Genomic DNA, 26155 nt, shown 5'->3' on the forward strand with positions numbered 1-26155 from the left:
AGTTTTATTTCGGCAGATTAACATTTAAACGAAGGAAGGAAATGTGCCGCTTTTATACACTGTAATTCTATAATTTAGGTTTAATTTGTGATACGGTCGCCACTCTATTTGGCGTTACCACCCATGGTAAGTGGCAAGGCCGATTTTTAAAACTGCCGAAAAAACTCAAAATGACGACAAAAATCGATTTTGTAAAACACAAGGCGGTCCTGCCAGTGGAATTCCTTTCCGTTCTCTTCACTATCCTTGGACTCTTTCTTAGAATCTGGTGGTCAAGCGGTCACTCACCAGAAACGCTGCAGCATTATGATCTTTGGGAAAGGGTAGACTGTACCTACGGGATATGTCAGAGGACCAATGGCGATAGTTCTGGTAAGTAGTAACTGGTAAAATTGTTTTTTTGGACAGATTTCACATCTTCTCACGAAATTAATAACCTTGTGAAGATACATGTAGGTAAACCCATCGAGGATGTAAAGAGTGAATAAACGTCACAAGAGCAGCTGTCATATTAGTGGTGCTACATGTAGGTATAGATATATAATAAAGGGGATGCAATTGTTGTCTGTGGACCCTGTTGATGACAGGTTTTGGAGTGGAAATAGCTAAATATAGCGTCGGAGTAGATATTACCACTTGTTTTTGTTACCTTTAATTTTGTTATTATTTTTGATATATAGTAAATCGCCATGTGATTAAGATATAACACACGAATATGTAGCTCTGCACGTCATAATTTTAAAAAATTCATTTCCATCTTTGTTACAGGGTTTCTAACCTTCGCTCGTTTTTCCGGCATCCTGAGTCTGTTTCTCACATCTACAGCCTTACTGTGTACCTTGTTGTATCTATGGAGGAAAAACACACTGTTTAATTACATCACGGGCGTGTTTTCTATTTTCAATGGTAAGTGTAAGGGCTCTGTCCCTGTTATCAACATAGTGTCATATCTCACCACTAGCTGTTATGAAGGCACAGTAAAATCATAGCTCTGATAAAAAATAGTGAATAATTTTTATGTCTTAAAACTCTTAGTGTGAAAAGACTGTTGTTTTCCATTTCCCAAACTAATAATGGTAATATATTGCATGTTGTTTCTATCTTCAGATTTGAGGTTTTCAAGACACTTTCGTACCTAATTGCATGCATAAAATACTATTGTTTTCCTCCGATTCTCATCGTAATAATATTATGACACAGGTATATTTTCTATAAAGAGCTTTACTTACGAGTGCTTGTGAGATATGATTAACCAATCAATCAATCAATCAATAATAATTTATCTAAGTGTTACATGTTCATACTATGTACATGTACATAAAACGATCGAGCATATAATATACAAAGGCATAAAACTAATATCAACAACCAGCCTTATAAGGCTTACGAAACACTATTAAGCATAAAACTGATTCTATAAAAATACAAATATTTATTAATTTTCACGATAAGAATTACTTACGAAAAAAATAATCGTAATAGATTGGCGGGAAAAGTATAAATGTGGTTGGGACGATCCCTACCGACGATTCACAGAATCCCTAATCTTGGAATAAAAATACGATAGCTCGTTACATTAAATCATTGTGACCAAGTTTCGGTCTAGGTTCATTAAAGGTGTCGTTCTAAGTACAGCAGACAATGGCTTAACTTGGGGTAAATCTTTACAATGCAATGATAGATGAAAAACACATACATTTATAAATATTGATATTTTCAATATTACAATTTTTACCTCAGCTCACCATGGCATTGATACCAAGCATCCATTTTTTGTATTCTAGAACAATTCAAGATTATATCATCATTTAGCACTGCCGACAAGGTGACCAGAAGTCATCAATTCCTACAAACAGTTTAGGTAGCTTCTATGCCCTGTAAATTCAAAAGAATATGGTCATTGGATTATACAGGACGTTTTAGATATACACTAAAGTTTTTTTTACTTCTCTTTTTTATTTCATCTTACTTCATCATGTTAATGATTGTGATTTATGATATAAATACAATACCTCTTTGAATTTCTTGTTTGTTTGGTTTTTTTTTGTTTGAGTTAACCAGCCCATCGACAACTAAGGTCATTTAGGGCAAAACTATAAGACAGGAATTAGTATTAGGATTTAAACAAGGACTGTATCTAACAGATTAGGATAAAAAAGGCAAGTAAAAAACTAAAACACAAATTGTAAATGTTGATTTAATAAAACAAAATTGCATAGGATAAATTAGTTTTGGCTAAAACACACGAGAAAACTATTGCACAATGTTGATGAAACGGCTTCTTTGACAACCTGACGTTATCGTGGCGTTATAATAGAGACATGGATGAGGCCTATTGATTTGGAAAAATAATTTCTTGAAATATCAATGGAATCGTACATTAAAATGGATTTTATCAAATCGTCCTAAAAATTAATTATCAGCACTGATGTTACTATTTTTATTATTTTATTGAGTTATGGAAAAATATTTGCAGACTATTTGTTTTCATAACCCGTTTAAAATAAATTAATGGTGTAGTAATTCTGAAATGAAGCATTCAATATGATATACATGTATTTATGACGTCGCATATTGACCAAAAGGGGATATTGAAGAATGATTCCCCAATCATATTATCTTTGTGTAATACCGTAAAACATACCATTTACATAAATACAAATGATATAAACAAAACATGACGTTATTAAATGATTCTATTGTTATCATTTGTAGTAAAATATAAGTGTATTATCTGCTTGTGTTTTTCAGGATCGGTAACATTTCTGATGTCAATGGTGCTAATTGGGGAATTTCACGTGATATCGGACGCCTGGGATATCGCACGTGCGACAGTCCTAACCCCTACCAATCCCATACTTTGTTACAACCCAGTAGTGATCTTCTTCTTCCTCTTTTCTGGCCTTGGCAGCGTCTTCACCGCCATTGTCACACTTTTGAAGTTTGATAATAACCCCAAACTAAAGGGAAGTAACTCAAGCAAATCAACACCTGGAGATATTGCTCTTGTGTCTATGGTCAAGCGTTAGTATGCCTGGACCCGGTTGTTCAAAAGATGATTGGCTTAATCACATAATTAGTATAAAAATCAGTTCTTATTTGCTGCAATGTTTGTAATTATATCTGCACTGAAATCAGCAAGTAAGTTCAGAATGGAGATCTTGAGAATCCTGTAAAATTTGGTAAAGTTTGTATAACTGTAAATTATTTTATCTTGATTTGAAAATTGTCGTTCAACTGTGATTAGCCTTATCACCTTTTAAACAACTGAGCCCTGGTGCTTATTTTGCTGAGGATACTATATATTTATGGTGTCAGTTAGAAACTACCAACTGAGTAATATCAGAGTAAATATACCTATGTAAAAGCTACACATGGCAATACATTAGTTGATATAGATATTGGACTGTTGTTAGTTATAACACCCCAGACTCATATGGCAAGCCGTTTGGGGTTTTACCTATTGAAATGAAGATATCTGTATTCAAAATAAAGATATCTGTATTTCTACAACTATTAGAGATATCTGTATTTGAATAAGAGATATCTTTAATTGAATTAGAGATATCTTTAATTGAATTAGAGATATCTGTATTTGAATTAGAGATATCTCTATTTAAAATAGAGATATCTCTAATTAAACACGAAATAGAGATATCTCTAATTCAAATACAGATATCTCTAATTCAATTAAAGAGATCTCTAATTCAATTAAAGATATCAGCATTTCATTGTTAATAAAGATATCTGCATTTAAATAAAGATATCTTTAATTCAAATACAGATATATCTAATTCAAATACAGATATTTCTAATTTAATTAAAAATATCTCTATTTCAAATGCAGATATTTCTAATTGTTGTAGAAATACAGATATCTTTCTTTCAAATACATGTATCTCTATTTGAATTAAAGATATCTTTATTTGACATGAAATTGAGATATCTGTATTTAACTGTCAAATAGGAAAAACGACTGCTCCCTTGACTCTCCGTTTTGCGCATGACGGAAGTAAAGCAGTAGTGACGCAAAATATGGCGGGGAATGCAGACGGTGTTACAACGTTTCCGCTTTCAATATTATTCAATTATAGCTGCAACAGTTCGCTGTTTTTCAGAGAGCAGTTGCCATGTCCTGATCTTAAGAAATCCCCTCCAAATAGCAAGTTTATCGGTTTAATAGACCTACAGTTATCATACATGCATATGGATTCTTAAAATCCAATTCAATTTAAAGCGTTTCATTAAAATTGATCAGGAGGATTAGGGAGTAATCATTATTTTCTTTGTGTTTCAAAATTAATCTTCGTACTGAGCAAACACGTGTAAATACAGATATCTTTAATTCAATTCAATTTATTTTAAATAGAGATATCTGTATTGCAAAGTAATTGCAGATATCTGTAATTCAATTAAAGATATCTTTATTTTAAATAGAGATATCTGTATTTGAAATAGAGATATCTGTATTTAAATTACAGATATCTGTATTTCAAATGAAGACCTATCTATATAAACAAAATTAAAGATATTTTTATTTGAAATAGGGATATCTTTAATTCAAATAGTGATATCTCTATTTTAACTAAAGATATCTTTAATTGGACAATAATTAAAGATATCTCTATTTAAAATAAAGATATCTCAATTATGATTAAAGATATCTGTAATTCAAAAAGAGATATCTGAATTTGAAATAGTGATATCTGTAATTTAAAAGAAGATATCTGTATTTTCAGTTGAAATAGAGATATCTTAATTTAAATTACAGATATCTTTAATTAAATAGAGATATCTTTATTTGAATTACAGATATCTTAAACTAAATAGAGATATCTTCATTTTAAATAGAGATATCTTTAATTAAATAGAGATATCTTCACATCAATAGGTAAAAACCCAAACGGCTTGCCGTAGACTCATATCATCCGCTATACAACATGACGCCTATTATACAAGATTTGTCATTGACAACAAGTTTTAAGTTAGGATGATATATAAATAAACAAATTACCATGGAAATATTCAGTTTTTCGTTGATATATTTTTTGTATATTTAATTAGTATTTTTTTTCTTTACATGAACATCATGCATATAACCTCAAAATGCAGTCAAAGTTTTTTTTCGTAATGATGCCGGAGTGTCGACTCGTCTGCCATTTTTTTCGAGAAATCGGCAATGCCATATTACAATTGGACAAAAATAACACGGGGAATTCCCTTTTTCTATTTATAGTCAATTTACAGAATTTGAAACATTAATGTGTGAAAACGTGCTCAACCCATCAACCACCCTAGCCAAACGCAATGCATTTCCATGTAACATAGAAACAACATAAACAACATTTGGTATCAATAGAAACGTGCTCAACCCATCAACCACCCTAGCCAAACGCAATGCATTTCCATGTAACATAGAAACAACATAAACAACATTTGGTATCAATAGCAATGTGAATGATTGTACATATGTCTTCATTGGTAAACTGTGGCTGTATTTTTATGTACAGATAACTTTAATTAAGATGTGTCGTTGTATTTAAACGGTACTTAAAATTAATATTTGTGTACTTGTTTTGATATGTTTCATGGTAAGCTGTAATATTAAATATGGAGAGCCTTTTCTTGTGATATTTCTACGTGTTTTTTTTTCTAGTGAAAATTAACAATTTAAATAAGAACAATAAAATATATAATCAAATATGCATTATTGAATGACAAAATAGCATGCACACATATCAACAGCATCGCCAGGCCACAATAGTTCTGTTCAACTACGCCTAAGAAATGATATATATAGGCATACAAAAATTCGCTAGTTTAAACGGGATCTTACACCTTATAAATATATTTTTAATTTCTTTAGCTTCATGTTTACCTTTTCATAATTTCCAAATTAAGAAATATATATATCGTAAATAAATTGTTGTCATTGAATTCTAGATACACTAATTGTATATTAATTCATAATGAACAGTAGACAACAACAGTCTGTATTTGGTGGCTGAAGAGTTGTTTTACTAAAACTGAAAATGACAAAGCAAGTTATGCCCTATGCTGAAAAAGACTTGTTTTATGTAAGAGTAGAATTTCGAAAAAAAACCCATTATGAAATATTATGGGAAACCTATTCTTTTAGAGAATTAAATCAGTCATCTAAAAGTATCCAGCACACACACATACACAAACTGCACGAAATTATAAGCCAGCGATCCCTCTTATGCGTTGAATGACATCTTAAAAGAAACCAATACTATATCACGTTTATAGTAGAGTTACTGAGATTATAAACATTTATCCAACATTCACCATATCGACTGAAAAAAAGGGTATTTTCGGATATTACAGCTCTGAAAGCTACCCTTTGTTTCTGATCTACCGGAGTTCCTTCCCCTGTTCATATTTGTATCACAGCTCTGAAGTCTGCACTGCACACGCATTGGCTGGTAGATCAGAATAATTCTGATATATTAATCCGGAAACCTCTATGTACTTGTATGTCTTACATGGTAGTCTATAGGATCAATATCCATCACGCGGTGTCAAAAATATATATGGAGTATATTCCTTTTTTGATGAATACCAGTTATATTTCATAGCGTAAAGTGGAAACATTTATATTTTTCACTGGTGCGAAGAACGATTGAAAAAAAAAACAACTAAGTTTCCATCTCACGAGATGAAATATTACTGATATTCATCAAGAAACAAGGAATATTTTATTTATTTCATTTATTTTATCGCTTCCATTTACAGAAGACCTGTTCATAACAACTTGTATTTTACAGAGTTATTTGCCCTTGCGATTGTTACGTCGTATTTTTGTGAGCGTAGCGTCATATTCTATACAAATATATGACGTCATTTTTGTGTGGAAACTAATGACATAACAAATAAGATGATGTTTTCATTATCAATGCTGCGTTCCTGTATGTCAAAAGCGATATTTTCACTGAAAATATTACTTATATTTTCACCATAAAACCTTGCATCTCATTGCGAAAAATGTAATAAATCAAGCATTTCCTATGTTAACATTGATCATGATTGTTATAAGATTTCCAAAATTTCTATAAGAGTAAATGGTTCGGACTGTCATAGACTAAACCTTATAGACGAGTGTTTAGTTTAATAACAACTTATCTTTATTACATCGACAATATAAGTCCTATAAATGTGTATAATGTGGACGAGGACGTGATGGCCAAGAGTCGAGTATTACACTGTATATCGGGACATTGATTTCGCAATAGATTGTCAATACACATTCAGAATGCAATGTCCCGATATACAGTGTAACACTCGACTCTTCGTCATCACGTCCTCACGTTCCACAATCACGTACTATCTAAACAAATGGACAATTATGATTCGTATTAGTCGGAAGCAACGCCCTGTGTATGTTAAACACATACGAGAACAGAAGGCCTGGTGTTCGAATATTAATGTTACACACATACGAGAACAGAAAGCCTGGTGTTCGAATATTAATTCTTGTACAGAATTTGTACATACATGACAATCTCATACTCCGACACTGTACATAATTATATACATACATGTGCATGACAATCTCATACTCCGACACTGTACATAATTATATACATACATGTGCATGACAATCTCATACTCCGACACTGTACATAATTATATACACACATGTGCATGGCAATCTCATACTCCGACACTATACATAATTATATACATACATGTGCATGACAATCTCATACTCCGACACTGTACATAATTATATACATACATGTGCATGACAATCTCATACTCCGACACTGCACATAATTATATACATACATGTGCATGACAATCTCATACTCCGACACTGTACATAATTATATACATACATGTGCATGACAATCTCATACTCCGACACTGTACATAATTATATACATACATGTGTATGACAATCTCATACTCCGACACTGTACATAATTATATACATACATGTGCATGACAATCTCATACTCCGACACTGTACATAATTATATACATACATTTGCATGGCAATCTCATACTCCGACACTATAATAATTATATACATACATGTGCATGACAATCTCATACTCCGACACTGTACATAATTATATACATACATGTGCATGACAATCTCATACTCCGACACTGTACATAATTATATACATACATGTGCATGACAATCTCATACTCCGACACTGTACATAATTATATACATACATTTGCATGGCAATCTCATACTCCGACACTATAATAATTATATACATACATGTGCATGACAATCTCATACTCCGACACTGTACATAATTATATACATACATGTGCATGGCAATCTCATACTCCGACACTATAATAATTATATACATACATGTGCATGACAATCTCATACTCCGACACTGCACATAATTATATACACACATGTGCATGACAATCTCATACTCCGACACTGTACATAATTATATACATACATGTGCATGACAATCTCATACTCCGACACTGTACATAATTATATACATACATGTGCATGACAATCTCATACTCCGACACTGTACATAATTATATACATACACGTGCATGACAATCTCATACTCCGACACATGAAATTTATCTAAATCTGATGAATCACGAATTTTTTCCGGAATATTTTTATCTCAACCTTATTTCGTGGAAAGGAAGCTGATTTTATTTGTCCACTTGGAATAATTAATTCTGTAATTAGTCATCACAAAGTATTGAGCAATACTTAGAATACAGCTTACATATCACAATATTACATCATCAAGTATTCACAAGTGGATCATCTACTAACATTGTAAGATTGTCCCTACACCGACTGAACGCCCATTGATATCTATTTGAGAGCAATATATGATCTAATTGGCTGCAAAAATATTTTAAACTTGAACATAATGACGTATATAGATGCAATGCTATATTATAAAATTATGATAAATAACCGCCTTTTGAATTGTATTGATTCTCGATTTGAGGTATAAAAACATTAATAAATGTAAACATCAGAACGAATTGTACGTCCTCAATTTACTTCTCTTACATCAAAAACAAACCTTCGACTGTTCAGTGCATGGTTGTTCTCGGTTTGCCTAACGTGTCCGTCATACATGTATCTACGTACTCAGTAATTTACACACGTTGTCCTCTTCAGGGTGGCCATAAACCTCGTGACAACACGTTTGGAGTGGCGAGGTAGTATAAATCTGATCGTCATCACAAGAGGGCGCTCTTTGATCTCATCTAACAATACGATGGCTCGCCTCTCACAGTGGATAACACTTGTCGAATGTTCTACGGATTCCCAATAATATATCAATTTCAATTTTGATTATGACTTTTGAAGTCTGTTCTCTTTAAGTCGATCCTAAAAGACCAACAAAGACAAGCAGAGTATTTATGACGCAAACTTACTAGAGTATATATATAAAACTATACATAAAACTGTCGACAAGCGATAAAGAAAATAGATTTGACGGAACAACATGGGCTTTTACCACTTTCAAAGGGACGTCATGAAGAATAAACAACATACGTTGAAACCTGAAATGGTGGGGTAGAAGACCATTTAAATAAATCGTAAACAGTTTTAATATATTTACTCAGGGATTGGATTATAGTGGAGACGAAGAAATTCAAACAAAACTGACGTCATTATTTTGTGTTTTCTTTACTGTTACTCGGATATAACCTGTTTAAATAACATTGGAGCTAAAACAACCATGGAATAATTGCCATTTTGAGTGCGATTCGTTATATAATTTGGCGAACTTCCTGTGACCTTAGAATTGTATTTCGACGTCATTCTAGCGGAAGTGACAAAATGGCCGACAACACAGTATCAGAGAAGTCCTCCGTCCGCGTTAGGATATTGGACGCGGTACTACTTTTCGTAGTGGTGGTGGGGACCTGTCTCCACATCCTGGGGCTAGTGTTTCCGGGATGGTGGTATATCGATGATCCGGACAACACCGGTACCAATGACGTCACATATTTTGGAATCTGGGCAACTGTGACGTGTAAAAACGGCACGTGCGTTTCGTCTGTATCAGACAGATCGGGTACAAGAGGTATGTGACTTGGAGCAATATCAAGATGGGAATGTTAGGCTAATTCGATAAATGTGTAGATTCGTAAATGTTACTAGCTTACCGTTGATAATATACATGTACATATAATCAGTTTCGAAACAACTTAATAACAATAAATTAAATGTTAAATGTTAGTTTTCATAGCGAGGGTCGTCATATATTTCTTTTACCGCGCAGTAGTTTATTATCACCTCACCAGACGGCAAAGCCGCATTTGGTGTATTGAAGGATAGTCATGTATTATTGTTGCTTCGGAATATTAGTGCTCAAAATGAAAGATCATGATAAGGCTATTTATGAAACACGTTTTATTGAGCGCCATTTTTATCAAAAGGAAACCTTACTAAAATAAAACACAAAAAATATCAAACTACTTTAACTACTACATAAATCGGAAATACAGTCAGGTCTTTTTGCCTTTAAAATGTTATCGTTGAATTATCACATTATTTGTTTAAGCATCCGTATAGCTTGTAATAAAAGGTTTGTAAAACCAGCCTAACCTGCGATTTTTTTAACAAAATGCTTTATTAGTACATGTGTGTTTTATCTCCTTATCTGACAAAGAAGTCCTACAATTATAATATAATTCTTTATTTTATACATTATCAAAAGATTGAACAGTTACATGTGGGAGTTTTGAAAAATATTACCAGGATAAAATAACAGTTACTGAATATTGTAGAGATTATGTTTCCCTCACATTAAAAAAATGCGTATTTCTATTAAATCAGAAAGCTATTTAAGAATGATTCAACATCATTATAAAGTCCACAATGTGAATTGTGATTGCCTGTCAAAAATGCTAATCTCATAAAAAATATACACCTGTATCAGAAATAGTCCTCCAGTTCATAACCAAGGCAAACAAGCACTATATTGTACCGTATATTTATAACATCTCAGAGTGCCAATTGATCCTTAAATCTGGCATTATATATTTACATTATAGATAGAAAATGTTCAGACATCATTTGTAATGCATCTTTGGGAGAAGGCATTACGACGTGATCACTTGTGTCATATCCGATGGTACATATATATGTAAAATATGTTTGAATAGAAATGCAGGGTAAAATTGTCGACACACCTTTTTCTAAATGATGAACTGAGATGACTTTCATTTTCCGTGATAACAAAATCATTTACATCAATAAAATGTTTTTCTTTAAAATTAAAAACAACTTGTTTGATATGAAGTATAAGATCTACTCAAATCAGATATGAAGAAAAGTGTAGTATATTTATCAAAAGAGGTCGCATATTGGTATGCATGTGCAAGTAATTTTATTGAAAATAAACAAGCTGATTTCTTTTTTTTTTCAATTGACACATTGGAAATGTAATGGGGTTTTTTAGGGTAAATTCAGTCGTACTTTCAATATGAAAATTAAAAGCATATAGAAGACTGTGGGCAGTGTCTAGAACTTTTGACATTTTGTATAATTTCTTTATATTTCTTCTTTAATGAAATAAAAATTAAAAATACTGAAAATACACAGACTTTTTCAATATCTGTACTTGCAGATGAACAAAGGAGATAAAAGAGATCATAAAGCACGCGATTGGTTGAAAACGCTAACAATTTAACATCATATCTCGATTAGAGCAATGCTTTTTTTCTATAGTTTCTAAAACTATTTAAACTCAAAGAAGAAAATTCCAAAATATGACAACTGATTTATGTCACACGAATGCTCAAAACACAATTCGAAAATGACAGGAAAATATATAAAAAAAATGGGTCAAATGCCATCATTTCTCTAGGAAGCTAATGTATAGCAATGATGAACATGTTAAATATTGATAATAACACAGCTTAAAAGCAATGCAAGATTTGTTAAAAAAAGCGGATATTTTTTTAGAAATAAATGCATAGATAGAATGCTTTATTGGTTCACCTTTAACAATGGGGGCACATAGATAAAGCTCTAACTTCTATCTGTAGGGATATCAGCACATTTACACTCGAACATTCATATGTGTTCATGAAATTATTTCTCAAAATATACCAGCTCCAAATTCTCCTAAATTTGTCCTGATTACCGCACAATGATCTAAGATGGACGGACCTCATCTTTGTTTCAGCCTGGCTACAAGGTGTTGCAGTGATAGAAACCATAGCGGCTGTCTTACTGGTATTGGACGTAGCCACACATGTGGTCCTAGTCCGCCAGGGAAAGGTGGTGTCCATTTTGAGGAGGCTGGTCGTCATTCTGACAGCAGGGGCAGGTAAAAAAGCTAGACATATTAATGATGTTGGTTACCAGGTCTTCGTTAAAATCCACTTATTGATTTTAGTACAAGTGTTTTTTTAACAAAAGGTATAATTGAAACTCTGGAGGTAGATATCTTTTAATTTTACACACTCGATTAAGACTTAAATGTAATAATTTCAAACAATTATATATAAGAGACTTTGAAGATTGTCCATTTTTTTCACTTTTCAACCAGTCAAAGCTATTATCATTAGTTTACTCTAATGTGTAAACTATACTGTAATCACACAAAAATACACTACAGGTTGATGTTTGTTCAATTTAGAATTAAGGATTAAGCTATTACTTTGTTTAAGTTATGAGCTGATAAAGCCAATTATCACGAGGTAAATTGCGTAAACGTGAAGCGTTTACGTACAATTTGCCGACTGCTCCATTGGGTTTATCACCTCATAATTTGAACAAAGTAAGTTTGTTTAGTTTATGAGCTGATAAAGTAAGTTTGTTTAGTTTATGAGCTGATAAAGCCAATTATCACGAGGTAAATTGCGTAAACGTGAAGCGTTTACGTACAATTTGCCGACTGCTCCATTGGGTTTATCACCTCATAATTTGAACAAAGTAAGTTTGTGTAGTTTATGAGCTGATAAAGCCAATGGTCACGAGGTAAATTGCGTAAACGTGAAGCGTTTACGTACAATTTGCCGACTGCTCCATTGGGTTTATCACCTCATAATTTGAACAAAGTAAGCTTGTTTAGTTTATGAGCTGATAAAGCCAATGGTCACGAGGTAAATTGCGTAAACGTGAAGCGTTTACGTACAATTTACCGACTGCTCCATTGGGTTTATCACCTCATAATTTGAACAAAGTAAGTTTGTTTAGTTTATGAGCTGATAAAGCCAATTATCACGAGGTAAATTGCGTAAACGTGAAGCGTTTACGTACAATTTGCCGACTGCTCCATTGGGTTTATCACCTCATAATTTGAACAAAGTAAGTTTGTTTAGTTTATGAGCTGATAAAGCCAATGGTCACGAGGTAAATTGCGTAAACGTGAAGCGTTTACGTACAATTTACCGACTGCTCCATTGGGTTTATCACCTCATAATTTGAACAAAGTAAGTTTGTTTAGTTTATGAGCTGATAAAGCCAATGGTCACGAGTTAAATTGCGTAAACGTGAAGCGTTTACGTACAGTTTACCGACTGTTCCATAAACTGAACAAAGTAAAAGGTTAATCCTTATATTTTCTTTAAACAATAAAATCAACCAGAACATCAGATATAATCATTTACCGTGTGCTATTCGCCATCAAAATTATACTGTCGTCATTTTTAACCGTGCACAACTGTCATTCAGAAAAAGCGCGCCGTTGACTGATAGCTTCATCCACCTTTTTTCTATGACGTCACAAAATAGCTCTTATACTACAATTATTTTATTCATGTCAAATAGCCATAGCACATTAAAAACAATCTATTTAATTGTATGTCTCCGATTGTCTCATGTAATATTAATAAACATTGACACGTGATTTTTATAGAATGTCAAAGGAAGTCCGCCAATGTTTACATGTATCCATACGCACCGAATCGGTTCACGATCTGCACTAAAAGTTATTGGGAAACAAACAGATTTGCTCCAACTTAGTTTATCGATACAGAAACAGTGGCAAATGTTAATATTACAGAAGAACGAAGACATATTTCTAGCAGTTCATACCTACGTTAAATCAAGTAAACGATTTTTTTATATGTATAATTATGTGGGAAAGTTTTATATGATGGCATTTATAGCATATCTCTAAATCAACCACTGAGATTTTTTTGTGTTATATCTCCATAATTTAAAAAATCTATTCAAATTAATCCTTATAATTCAATTTACTAAACATAATCTCTTCAATACTCAAAATTCATTTTGGGACTCTTTTGTCTATGAAATCACCATCATCTCAGCCAATCAGAAGCAACATCACAAACTGCGACGTCATTTTGTCCTTTATGGGCTGATAAAGTAATTTTTAAGCAAATGTCATGAAAATGCTCGTAACAAGCAAACTTGAATTATTACCCTATAAATGGTGTTTCCAGTGCCGAATAATAGCTTACATTGATTGTTATGGTAGAAGAATATATAAGTTTTAGGAGTGTTTTCACAAATATACTGTATTCTGTATGAGCATATATCGATATGTGATTGAATAATGTTTAGGTGTTTAAGTAATTGTAGCCTAATTACTATCTAGGGCATATGTCAAATGGCAATGTTGACAGTGTATTGCTGGAATCATTTGCTTTACGACCCCATTGCTAATTAGCTTATTATTTATTTAATGTAATCGTCATTGAAGGTTCAGTGATTCTCATCGGTGTCCTACTTTTTGTGAAGAAGAAAGCCGGTCTAACGCCATTGGAGGCTCTCGAAACGCGTCACGGTACGACGGGATGGCCCCTTCTGTTGTCGTCCACTGCTGCCGCGATCTCTCTCTTGGTCGCCATAGTGATGGGTGTAGGACAAATGACACTGTTTACAGAGGAGAAGGACTATGAGGAGGAGGAGAAATCGACCGCATACTGGCAACACAAGGCTCAGCAGCTCAATGAACTAAGATAAAGCAACGCAACAAAATGGCCAAGAGTTGAATGTACTTTACAGCGTTGAGATACATGTATTTAAGTACAGTTGTACCGATTATTTACCAAACGTTTGGACGCCATTCTTGTTACAGTAATTTGTAAATAGGGAAGCATGACATATGCTTGTTAGGTGGTTTTCCTCAAATTGATTTCAATACTTCTACATAATGTATATTATTTACATTTATTAACAATAAGATGATACAATTAATAACAGACAAAGAAACGTGTTTATCCAAACGCTTGAGTATGTATTAAATGGGCGATTAATCGTTCTGTAATTATCAATGATACCCGATACAAGAGTCAGCTAAACTTCAAATATTGTTATAGTATTGAAAGCAATTAAAAGACCATAGAAACATTAAATTTGCATTTATTTATGATGTGTTCCTTGTGTGTGTAGTTACTTCTCCTTCCTTCTTATCATCATCCTGACCTGGCTTATTGGACCGGTGTTGATCAAGGTATCCCAGACAATGCCAAGGTTATTGTACTCTGGTCTGTATTCGCCGTTCAGGTTGGCATGGTTACAGTTGTTTGTGAACCACCATCCACCCGACCGATGAGTGACGTCACATGTGTCGTAGAGTGTTCTCGCATGATCGTAACTTCCGACACTGAACTCTGTCCCGTTCTGTGAACCCATGGCATCACCTAAAAAGGGAACGCAGTACAGCTGATAATTCCTGGACAAGTGTTAAATGGAAGAGAATGTGATCGTTTGATTGCTTAATTATTTGAATCATATCTATGGCAAATAATAATTTACATTATTAATGATCTTATAGGTTTTTCAACACAAAATGAAATGAGAAGTGAGCGTATGAGAGCTGAGTAATAAGTACCTCTCTGAATAATAGAGATTCACATTATATTAAATAATACACGAAAAAAATGTCCACATTTTTTGCATAACAGATAAATAAATGATTTCTAATGAAATAGATGCCAGTTGTATCTATAAACATATCTCGTTATTACTACATATAAAAAGAGAATACAATTTACATTCTATACTCAGTTATTTTCCGCTGATGAATCAAAATGATTATTATCATTATTATTACATTTTGGTATAATTGATATCGTGTCGAACAATGGACATTAGAATTGAGCAAACTTATCGCATTCCAGAGATGAAATATGAATAAGAAGCTCGTGGAGTACCAATAAATATACAAAGAATTCCCGTAGATTCGTCATGTAATTACGGAATCTGTCTGAAAATGATTTATAGCAAGTCACAAAACAGGCCGTGACTGATGAACAGATGATTAATTAATGTCCTAATTAGACTAGGTAGGCTACCGTGTAATCGTCGATAGAATTATGGCAATTCTGATTATGAATGACAAATGATTTCATTGTCTGTACCTAACAAATGGTTTTATTGTCTGTACCTAACAAATGATTTTATTGTCTGTACCTAACACATGATTTCATTGTCTGTACCTAACAAATGATTCCATTGTCTGTACCTAACAAATGATTCCATTGTCTGTACTTAACAGATGATTTCATTGTCTGTACCTAACAAATGATTCCATTGTCTGTACCTAACAAATGATTCCATTGTCTGTACTTAACAGATGATTTCATTGTCTGTACCTAACAAATGATTCCATTGTCTGTACTTAACAAATGATTCCATTGTCTGTACCTTACAAATTATTTCATTGTCTGTACCTAACAAATGATTCCATTGTCTGTACCTAACAAATAATTTCATTGGCTGTACTTAACAGATGATTTCATTGTCTGTACCTAACAAATGATTCCATTGTCTGTACTTAACAGATGATTTCATTGTCTGTACCTAACAAATGGTTTTATTGTCTGTACCTAACAAATGATTTTATTGTCTGTACCTAACACATGATTTCATTGTCTGTACCTAACAAATGATTCCATTGTCTGTACCTTACAAATTATTTCATTGTCTGTACCTTACAAATTAATGCATTGTCTGTACCTAACAAATGATTTCATTGGCAGTACCTAACAAATGATTTCATTGGCTGTACCTAACAAATGCTTTCATTGTCTGTACCTAACAAACAATTTCATTGGCTGTACCTAACAAATAATTTCATTGTCTGTACCTAACAAATGATTTCATTGGCTGTATCTAACACATGATTTCATTGGCTGTACCTAACAAATGATTTCATGGGCTGTACCTAACAAATGATTTCATTGTCTGTAAATAACACATGATTTCATTGGCTGTACCTAACAAATGATTTCATTGTCTGTACCTAACAAATGATTTCATTGGCTGTACCTAACAAATGATTTCATTGTCTGTACCTAACACATGATTTCATTGGCTGTACCTACATGTATGTAACACATGATTTCATTGGCTGTACCTAACACATGATTTCATTGTCTGTACCTAACAAATGATTTCATTGTCTGTACCTAACAAATAATTTCATTGTCTGTACCTACATGTATGTAACACATGATTTCATTGTCTGTACCTACATGTATGTAACACATGATTTCATTGTCTGTACCTACATGTATGTAACACATGATTTCATTGTCTGTACCTACATGTATGTAACACATGATTTCATTGTCTGTACCTACATGTATGTAACACATGATTTCATTGTCTGTACCTACATGTATGTAACACATGATTTCATTGTCTGTACCTACATGTATGTAACACATGATTTCATTGGCTGTACCTACATGTATGTAACACATGATTTCATTGGCTGTACCTAACAAATGATTTCATTATCTGTACCTAACACATTATTTCATTGTCTGTACCTAACACATTATTTCATTGTCTGTACCTACATGTATGTAACACATGATTTCATTGTCTGTACTTACAAATAACAAAGGATTTCACTTTCTGTATCTAACAAATGATTTCATAGTCTATACCTTACACATTATTTCGAGGGTAGAAACACCAGCGGTCATCGGACGTACCTGCTGTGCCATTATAAGTGCCTATGACAAGTTTATATTTAGTATTCTCGTCTAATATTTTGAAGTCCGAATACTCCGCTAACCACGTTTTCCCCGTACTGTAATCCAGCTCTATCCGGAGGGTATATGGGCTTCCCGAATTGACAGCATCGGTCAACCGGTAGATATTATCAAGACCTAAACAAATGGAAAATATTCAAAAACCTGTTAATCAAACTCAATGTATTTATCCAAAATAAGAAACCAGCAAATACAAACTAGTGTATACCATAAAGCAATTGGATGAACACAACTACTTTATGGGGTCAGGTTTGAATCAAATGATTATCGATACCCCTTATTCTGATTAATCGACACACCTTACCTCTGATTTGTCGACAAACTTTACTTCTGATTTATCGACACCCTTCATATCCGATTTGTCTTCACCCGTTATTCCTGATTTATCGACATCTCTTACTTATGATTTCTCGACATCCCTTACCTCTGAATTGTCGACAAATTTTCCTTCTGATTTTCGACACCCTTTATACTTGATTTGTTGACAACCGTTATTCCTGAATTATCGCCACCATCTACTTTTTTTGTCGACAAACCATTACTTCTGATTTGTCGACATCTCTTGCCTCTGATTTGTCGACTTTATATCTGATTTGTCGACATCCCTTACCTCTGATTTATCGACTTTATATCTGATTTGTCGACATTCCTTACCTCTGATTTGTCGACATCTGTTATTCCTGATTTGTCGAAACCCATACTCTTTATTAAAGACAAATTCTTTTAATGTCACAAAGATAGTGTCCTATTACAGAAAAGAGCTAGTTTTAACTGATGGTCTGATTATTGTCTTGGCCAGTGTTACATTAAAACAGATACTGTTACATGTTTCTTTAATTTCTTTTCGCAAAACCGTTTCTAGAGCCTTGTGCCTAAAGACAATAATCAATCGTGTTTAGATATTCCGTTTTTGCATATTACATAGTTACCTACCTTGCGGGTAGGTATCCAATTGTGACGTAATTATTTTGTGAGTGAAACTCACAAGGGCATATAACTCTGTAATATGCAAATACAATTTACGGAATTCCTTTTCACAAAATAGACTAAGGGCAAATCGATGTTTTGAACATAATACAGGTTTATTAGATATCAATTAGATTAGCAATGCTCACGTAAAAATGCCGACATTGCATTATCAAAACTACAGAGGTCAGCAAATAGTTACGATTCACGGAAATAGTAGTTCAGAGTGTTCAGATCATTAGGGAAAACAGATATATCGTAAACAGATATATCGTAAACAGATATATCGTAAACAGCAGATATATCGTAAACAGATATATCGTAAACAGATATATCGTAAACAGATATATCGTGCACAGATATATCGTAAACATATATATCGTGCACAGATATATCGTAAACAGCAGATATATCGTAAACAGATATATCGTAAACAGATATATCGTAAACAGATATATCGTAAACAGATATATCGTAAACAGATATATCGTAAACATATATATCGTAAACAGATATATCGTAAACAGATATACCGTAAACATATATATCGTAAACAGATATATCGTAAACATATATATCGTAAACAGATATATCGTAAACAGATATATCGTAAACAGATATATCGTAAACATATATATCGTAAACAGATATATCGTAAACAGATATATCGTAAACAGATATACCGTAAACATATATATCGTAAACAGATATATATCGTAAACATAAGGAATAAACAATGACACTACCATCAAGAATGCTACATATTATAAATAAGAAACATCATTCAACTCATACGACTAACTATACTCTATAATAAATAATAGATATAATTATATCGAAACATATTGAAAGTATTTTTTATAATTTTGATTTAGTGGAATTATTATTTTTTTCCCAGAAAAAACATGTGCTTATGCTAAAAGAAAGTAACACCAATATCAAATATGTAAGTTATTTCTCTGAGAAGACAGCCGTACATTTCTGATACGATTGAGGCTAAATTTGCCAGATGTTTAGAATTGAGGTTAATTTACCTATCCAGAAGTCTTTGCTTCCATACTTTATGCCAAAGCCGAGTTTGTATTCGTTAAAGTTTCTTCTCTCGAAGTCGATGCTACCTCTCACACGCTGTTGTATTACCTTATCAAAGAATAAACACATGTATAAGAACAAACAGTATTTCGTCTCCATTAATCATTCGGTATATTCATTGTTGTATGTGTTTGTATCTATGTTGTTTAATTTGACCCATTTGACTAAAAACACATTTTATGATTTATTAAATATCTAGAAGGAATATGATAATAATAGGGATAAGTTTGGTTTTCAAAATAACAATATTTGCTTAAGAGCCATCTAGGGCTTTAAAGGGTTATTGTTAAAAATGCTCCACCGCCGACAGAGCATAAATGATATACATCATATGAACAATAATTGGTGTTTAATCGTGTATATATATGCCTAATTATCACAAAAATAACATAAAATATTGTATTTCGCCTTTGGTGCATACGCAATCATTACTTCATTCTATATAAGATATAGTGCCAAGAAATTTTTTTCAGGATGCAATTAATTATTTTTTCTATTTTTAACTTGAAGTAAAATTAGAAGCTCAAACTTTTCAATGGTGGTAATGGTGTAAAGTAAGTAACTTTTGTAACTGAGGAAAAATACTAAATCGTCTGCTTCTGTTTTTAATAGTGAAAAATACTATTTTTCAGCGGTGGAGCATCTTTAACCATAGCCATTGTATCTTCAATAAATCAAATTTATGATATTGTACCGTCCAGCCCCCGGCCTCCATGTCACAGTAGGCGAATATAGGAGGTTCACCCGAATCCGGCTCCAGACCGTAGAAACCATTAGGTGTGTTAATACTAGCAGGACTCTCTAGGATGTCTCTACAGTCACCTGTAACGGAACACAATGATAATGACAGGAGAGGAGCAAGCTCCGATGAACTAAAGCGACTAGAACAAGATTCGAAACCGGTACCTTCGAACACTAGCAGAGTGTCGTATTTTAAATTCCCATAGAAATTATTGATTAAAATAAAGAAAAATAAAAAAAAAAAGAAAAGAAAATAAACAATAAAAAATAATGTGCGACTAGCTAAATTCTCTATCGATTGAGGTACCTAGTCGCCTATGATAGACTTACTCTAGTCCCGTGATATTCAATGGGAATCCGATATAACTGAGCTCTACAGTCACCTAAATATAACGAGAGACAATGACAAATCATTTCTGAAACACGAGAGGAGCATTTGCCGCATTCCATTCATTTTATGTCCCAATATGAATAATTAACAGAAATTAAAGCTATGAAAAATAAACAAAAAATAAACAATTTGCGACTGTCAGATTCCTCCGTCGATTGAGGTGTCTAATTACCGATCAACCTACTCTAGTGTTGCTACAGTAAATTAAATATACTTATTACTGCACTCTGACAAAACCGAGTTTGGTAACGAGTTAGCCTTTACATGTATTTGTAGATCTTACCTAAGTCCAACAAATATTAAGTACTGTTCTTTGGATACAGATCTTATCTTTTGGAAATGCGTATCAAAACGAAAATTTAAAAAGGTCGTCACATACAAACACATCGAAATCATTGATAGAAATAAAAGTTAAAAAAATGTATAAAACTAAAGTGCGACTAGCTAAATTCTCTATCGATTGAGGTACCTAGTCGCCATTGATAGACTTTTTCTAGTCCCGTGATAATCAATTCACATACTAGCACATTAATTATAAGCGGACACCAGTTGACTACAGTGTATACCTACCATGGTAGTTCTGAGGACACTTGACATTTGTCGGGTACAGACCTGTCAAACAATGGAACAATATATGGATGCCGAGTTTGAAAAAGTCTGATAACATCCTTACAAAATAAGTACAGTATCTAGCCACTAAGGTTGGTTGTCAAACAAACAATGGATGCCGAGTTTGGTAAAGTGTGATAACATCCTTACAAAATAAGTACAGTATCTAGCCACTAAGGATGGTTGCCAAACAATAAAAACAAGGGATGCCGAGTTTGATAAAGTGTGATATCTAGCCACTAAGGATGGTTGTCAAACAATGGAACAATGGATACCGAGTTTGGTAAAGTGTGATAACATCCTTACAAAATAAGTACAGTATCTAGACACTAAGGATGGTTGTCAAACAATCAAACAAGGGATACCGAGTTTGATAAAGTCTGATAACATCCTTACAAAATAAGTACAGTATCTAGACACTAAGAATGTTTCAAAACAATCAAACAAGGGATACCGAGTTTGATAAAGTCTGATAACATCCTTACAAAATAAGTACAGTATCTAGACACTAAGGATGGTTGTCAAACAATCAAACAGTGGATGCCGAGTTTGGTAAAGTCTGATAACATCCTTACAAAATAAGTACAGTATCTATCCACTAAGGTTGATTGTCAAACAAACAAGGGATGCCCAAAAAATGATCGAGGAAAACTTCCTTTAGGTATGCCGTCATAATCGCTTTTGACGTCGAGTCGTACCCAAATATAGCGTAACGGGATTTCAATGCTGTCGGGATAATCTATTGTGACGTCATTATTATAGTCGGCAACATATATATCGCGGAAGATAGCAAGTTTACTGAGATCAACGGTGATCAGCTGCGAACTTCAATTTATGAAAAACGTTCAAGAGTGCCAGACGGGCAGTTGATGTAGCGATAAAATACTCCGGTTCTACCAGTCTAAAACATTAGTAAGAAGCATTTGGATATTTACCATATACTATATGTAATGGATAAACTACTTTTGTAAAAAGAACATTTACAAATATCATCCTGTTTATTATCTTTTTGAATAGCAGGGTTTGTATCCTGTAAATGTCATATAATAAAACAGTTATTGACCTAGCTATTTTTAGGTGGATATGGTGAGTTATCAACCCTCGAATATGATACATGTATAACCCTCGGCCTCTGGCCTCGGGATATATCACTTACTCGGGTTGATAACTCATTGTATCCACCTTGAAATAGGTCGATAATTGTATAATATCTTAATTAGCATGCAACATCTAGACCACAATGGATATTTGTGCAACGTTTCATAAAGATCCATGCGACAGTTTTCGGGAAGCATGTCGAACAAGAATCTGGTGAAAATGAAGAAGAAAATCAATGATAAATCTAAGTCAATGACTTATCCCATTGTTTCAGACAATCGCAACTAAAAGTTTCTCCATTATGTTTCCTTGGAAACGGTTACTGAAGCATCTTATTTGTCAAAATATAGACATCCAGATGTTTCAATAATTGTCGTTACGTTGGGGATATAAAATGTAATGTAAATATGTGTAGTGCCAAAATACAGAAACTGCTAAATATATGGAGTATCTGAAACAACATTGACATGTGTTTATTTGTAAGTGTAAAAAGGTTATGATTACCGAGCACAGGTTTAGGGTTTTCAAATTGACAATCGCCTCGCTGGAAAACACCTTCAATCAAAACAGTTATTTTTATCAAAACGTGTTTAATAGATTACATCATGGTTATCAGATAAAGAACATGTCAGATTAGGAATAAGATATATACAAAAATGTGTGTTGTAAATTCAGCAAATCATAATTTAATTTTATTTTTTACTCACGAACGCCAATATACATGTAGCTTTATTACACATGTTTGAAAATAATGCAGTTATTAAATTGTCATTTTAATTTTCTAATACATTCATGGACGATATCATGTAATAATTGATGACCGTTATCGAGTACACATTTATGTATAATATACAATAGTTCATTAATTTACAATGTATTATATTCTAAACATACGTTTTATTTAGCAACCAGGTTTTGAAGTCTTACATTACATTAGTTATTATATAAAATCATTTTGATCAGAGTTGTCCCCGATCAAACTTACCCAGACCTAGAAACCGTTTAACGACATCTACTGTATTGGGTTTACCGTGGGTCGTCTGAAAAACTGTAAATAAAAACAGCAATCAGAAATAGGATCAAATATCTGTATTTACAGTCTTTGAAGTCAACATGCATGTGTCATGTTAAACAATATGATCAAACTGTTGTCACAGGCTGAAGCCAACAGTTCGTTCGGGGGTCCAACAAAAACACAGTAAACACATATTTTTCCTGAGTTTTCCTTCATACTAAATTTTTGAGTGAAGAATTTTTATTTTTTCTAATCTTTTGGCGGACAAAAATGAGAAAAAATCGAAGCAAGTATCATATTATAATCTAAAAATAAACGAATGACAGTTTCTACTTATCAGCAGATTAATAATTGCCTTCGTTTTGCCCTGTTTGGAGATAACCAGCTAACTAATCAATCAGGTGACACTTTTTTACTGATTGTCTGTTTATGTCTCGGCTGATTTGCTAACTGGTATAGAGAATACCTTTACATATTGTTAGCAGCTTATACTGCTGTAAAATAAGTTTTCTGAATCTTTGTATTTTTATTGTTTTATTCTAAAACTATTAGTCTTTATCGTCCAAAGTTCATTCCAAGTGTTCTGATTTCGTTGTAAAATTCTTAATAAAAACGTCATTTTCCACGCGTGTGACTGACATTATGTCTGTATCAACCGATCACAATGCTTGTAGGTTATATTACACGCATGTAATAAATATTTATGACGAAATGGCTTTATTACATGGAAAACACGCCACTCACATTATGAATTCATATTATATTATGCAGACATCATGCAACAATAAATACATAATTTTCTGTTCAACAACACTTTCACAAAAAGCAATACCTAAAAAACCCAATAAAAACCCGTGCACTGCGGGTAGGTACCATTACGGAACTATTGTATAATTATACATTTGTAATTTATCATTGCAGTAATCCTGGCGGGTTTGAGTTGCCGTCATCAGTTTGACTGACGTTGTAATCATTACAGATCGATGTTTACAACCTCAGCTTTATCAATATTTACTGTGATTTAGACATATTCAATGTGGTTTTGTCCTGCTTCCAGCGCAAAAACAGTAATAATGGCATCAGCGGATTGTCACTTACTTTATCATTAGAATGATTTTAGCTACATTGTGGATACAATGTAACTGACATTGAACGCTATTGGTAATTTTGTATAACTAAAAGTGTTTACCACAGCACTGTTTGCACCTGGTGTCATTATTGGTTACGATAAAATACCACTACACTCCCGTTCAGTTAGTTTGAAACAAATCTATAAACTGGCATTCGATTAAAAGGGAAGTTTTCAAAAGGCCAAAATGATATTTCAACCGGAACACTTCTTACTGAAACTGAAAAGTTCAGAATACAAAGGGATTGTTACCTTCAACGATAAGTCCGGTTTGTAGAAGATATGCCACAGTAAGACACTGTATCAACTGCAAGAGCGACATTCTCTTATAAGTTAGTCCTCCTTCAACAACTAAATACTGTGATATTGAAAACAGACTTTACTCTGGATCAAGTCGTAGCTAGATCCATCGCTAGGTCCGCGTATATATCAAGGGAATGACGCACAAGTGCAAAACCGACACAATTTATGAAATAGTATTAAAAGTGTAATAAAAACAAAGCGGTCTCTTTGATTTTACCAGCCATCGAAACATACAGTCACAATATATCAGGATGAGCAAATAATCCACCAGATACATTTGTGAATCTCGTAAAACAATGATGTTTGACAACATAAAAAGATACACTGAATTTGTTTGCTTTGTTGATCGATTTGTTTGAAGTCGGACATCTGGATAAACAACCTGTTATTTGTCTTCTCCTGGTTTCATATAAACTCTTTGTAACAGTTAATTGGTTATGCAGATATATTCAGGATTTTTTTCTCTTTCAGAGAAATAAACGTAGCACACACATTTACTTAATAGTCTAGACGTCTCGGGTTAAACCCAAAATTCTCTTATATAGTTTCCTTTCTTTGTTGATTATTACATATCGGTATATATATAATAAGATCCAGGTTTGTTGAGTATTCAAGATGACGGCCGAATATTGGAACAGTTTCTTCGGAAATCCCATAAAACATCATTGAAACTCTATATACTTTATCGGATCAAATGTTACTAACGGAAGTAAAATAGTCATTAATAAACAAAATAGCGTCAAATACTAAACAGCAATTAAAAAGAATACATGTAGTTTGGATGTCAAATACAAATTTGAGAAATAGATGGAAGGAATCACACCTATTTATATTGTGA

The 26155-nt window shown here is 33.1% G+C and overlaps 3 protein-coding genes across 3 annotated transcripts; 2 read left to right on the plus strand and 1 right to left on the minus strand.

Annotated features, from left to right (window-relative positions):
* The first annotated feature begins 18 nt into the window (after positions 1 to 18).
* Positions 19 to 5624, plus strand: LOC138329609 (uncharacterized). The gene is made up of 3 exons (XM_069276699.1): positions 19 to 372; positions 769 to 906; positions 2752 to 5624. The coding sequence occupies exons 1-3, from the start codon at positions 171 to 173 to the stop codon at positions 3027 to 3029; spliced, it is 618 nt and encodes a 205-aa protein (XP_069132800.1). The 5' UTR covers positions 19 to 170; the 3' UTR covers positions 3030 to 5624.
* Positions 5625 to 8476: 2852 nt separating this feature from the next.
* On the plus strand, positions 8477 to 15333 carry LOC138329607 (uncharacterized). Its single transcript, XM_069276697.1, has 3 exons — positions 8477 to 10070; positions 12180 to 12323; positions 14667 to 15333. The coding sequence occupies exons 1-3, from the start codon at positions 9824 to 9826 to the stop codon at positions 14927 to 14929; spliced, it is 654 nt and encodes a 217-aa protein (XP_069132798.1). The 5' UTR covers positions 8477 to 9823; the 3' UTR covers positions 14930 to 15333.
* Positions 15121 to 25402, minus strand: LOC138329605 (fibrinogen-like protein A). The gene is made up of 8 exons (XM_069276695.1): positions 25267 to 25402; positions 23856 to 23918; positions 23375 to 23425; positions 21734 to 21775; positions 20726 to 20853; positions 19974 to 20079; positions 17914 to 18090; positions 15121 to 15609 (listed from the first exon to the last, which is right to left on the minus strand). The coding sequence occupies exons 1-8, from the start codon at positions 25334 to 25336 to the stop codon at positions 15359 to 15361; spliced, it is 888 nt and encodes a 295-aa protein (XP_069132796.1). The 5' UTR covers positions 25337 to 25402; the 3' UTR covers positions 15121 to 15358.
* Positions 25403 to 26155: the final 753 nt, after the last annotated feature.

Source organism: Argopecten irradians, chromosome 8 (assembly GCF_041381155.1).
Source record: "Argopecten irradians isolate NY chromosome 8, Ai_NY, whole genome shotgun sequence".
Taxonomy (NCBI): domain Eukaryota; kingdom Metazoa; phylum Mollusca; class Bivalvia; order Pectinida; family Pectinidae; genus Argopecten; species Argopecten irradians.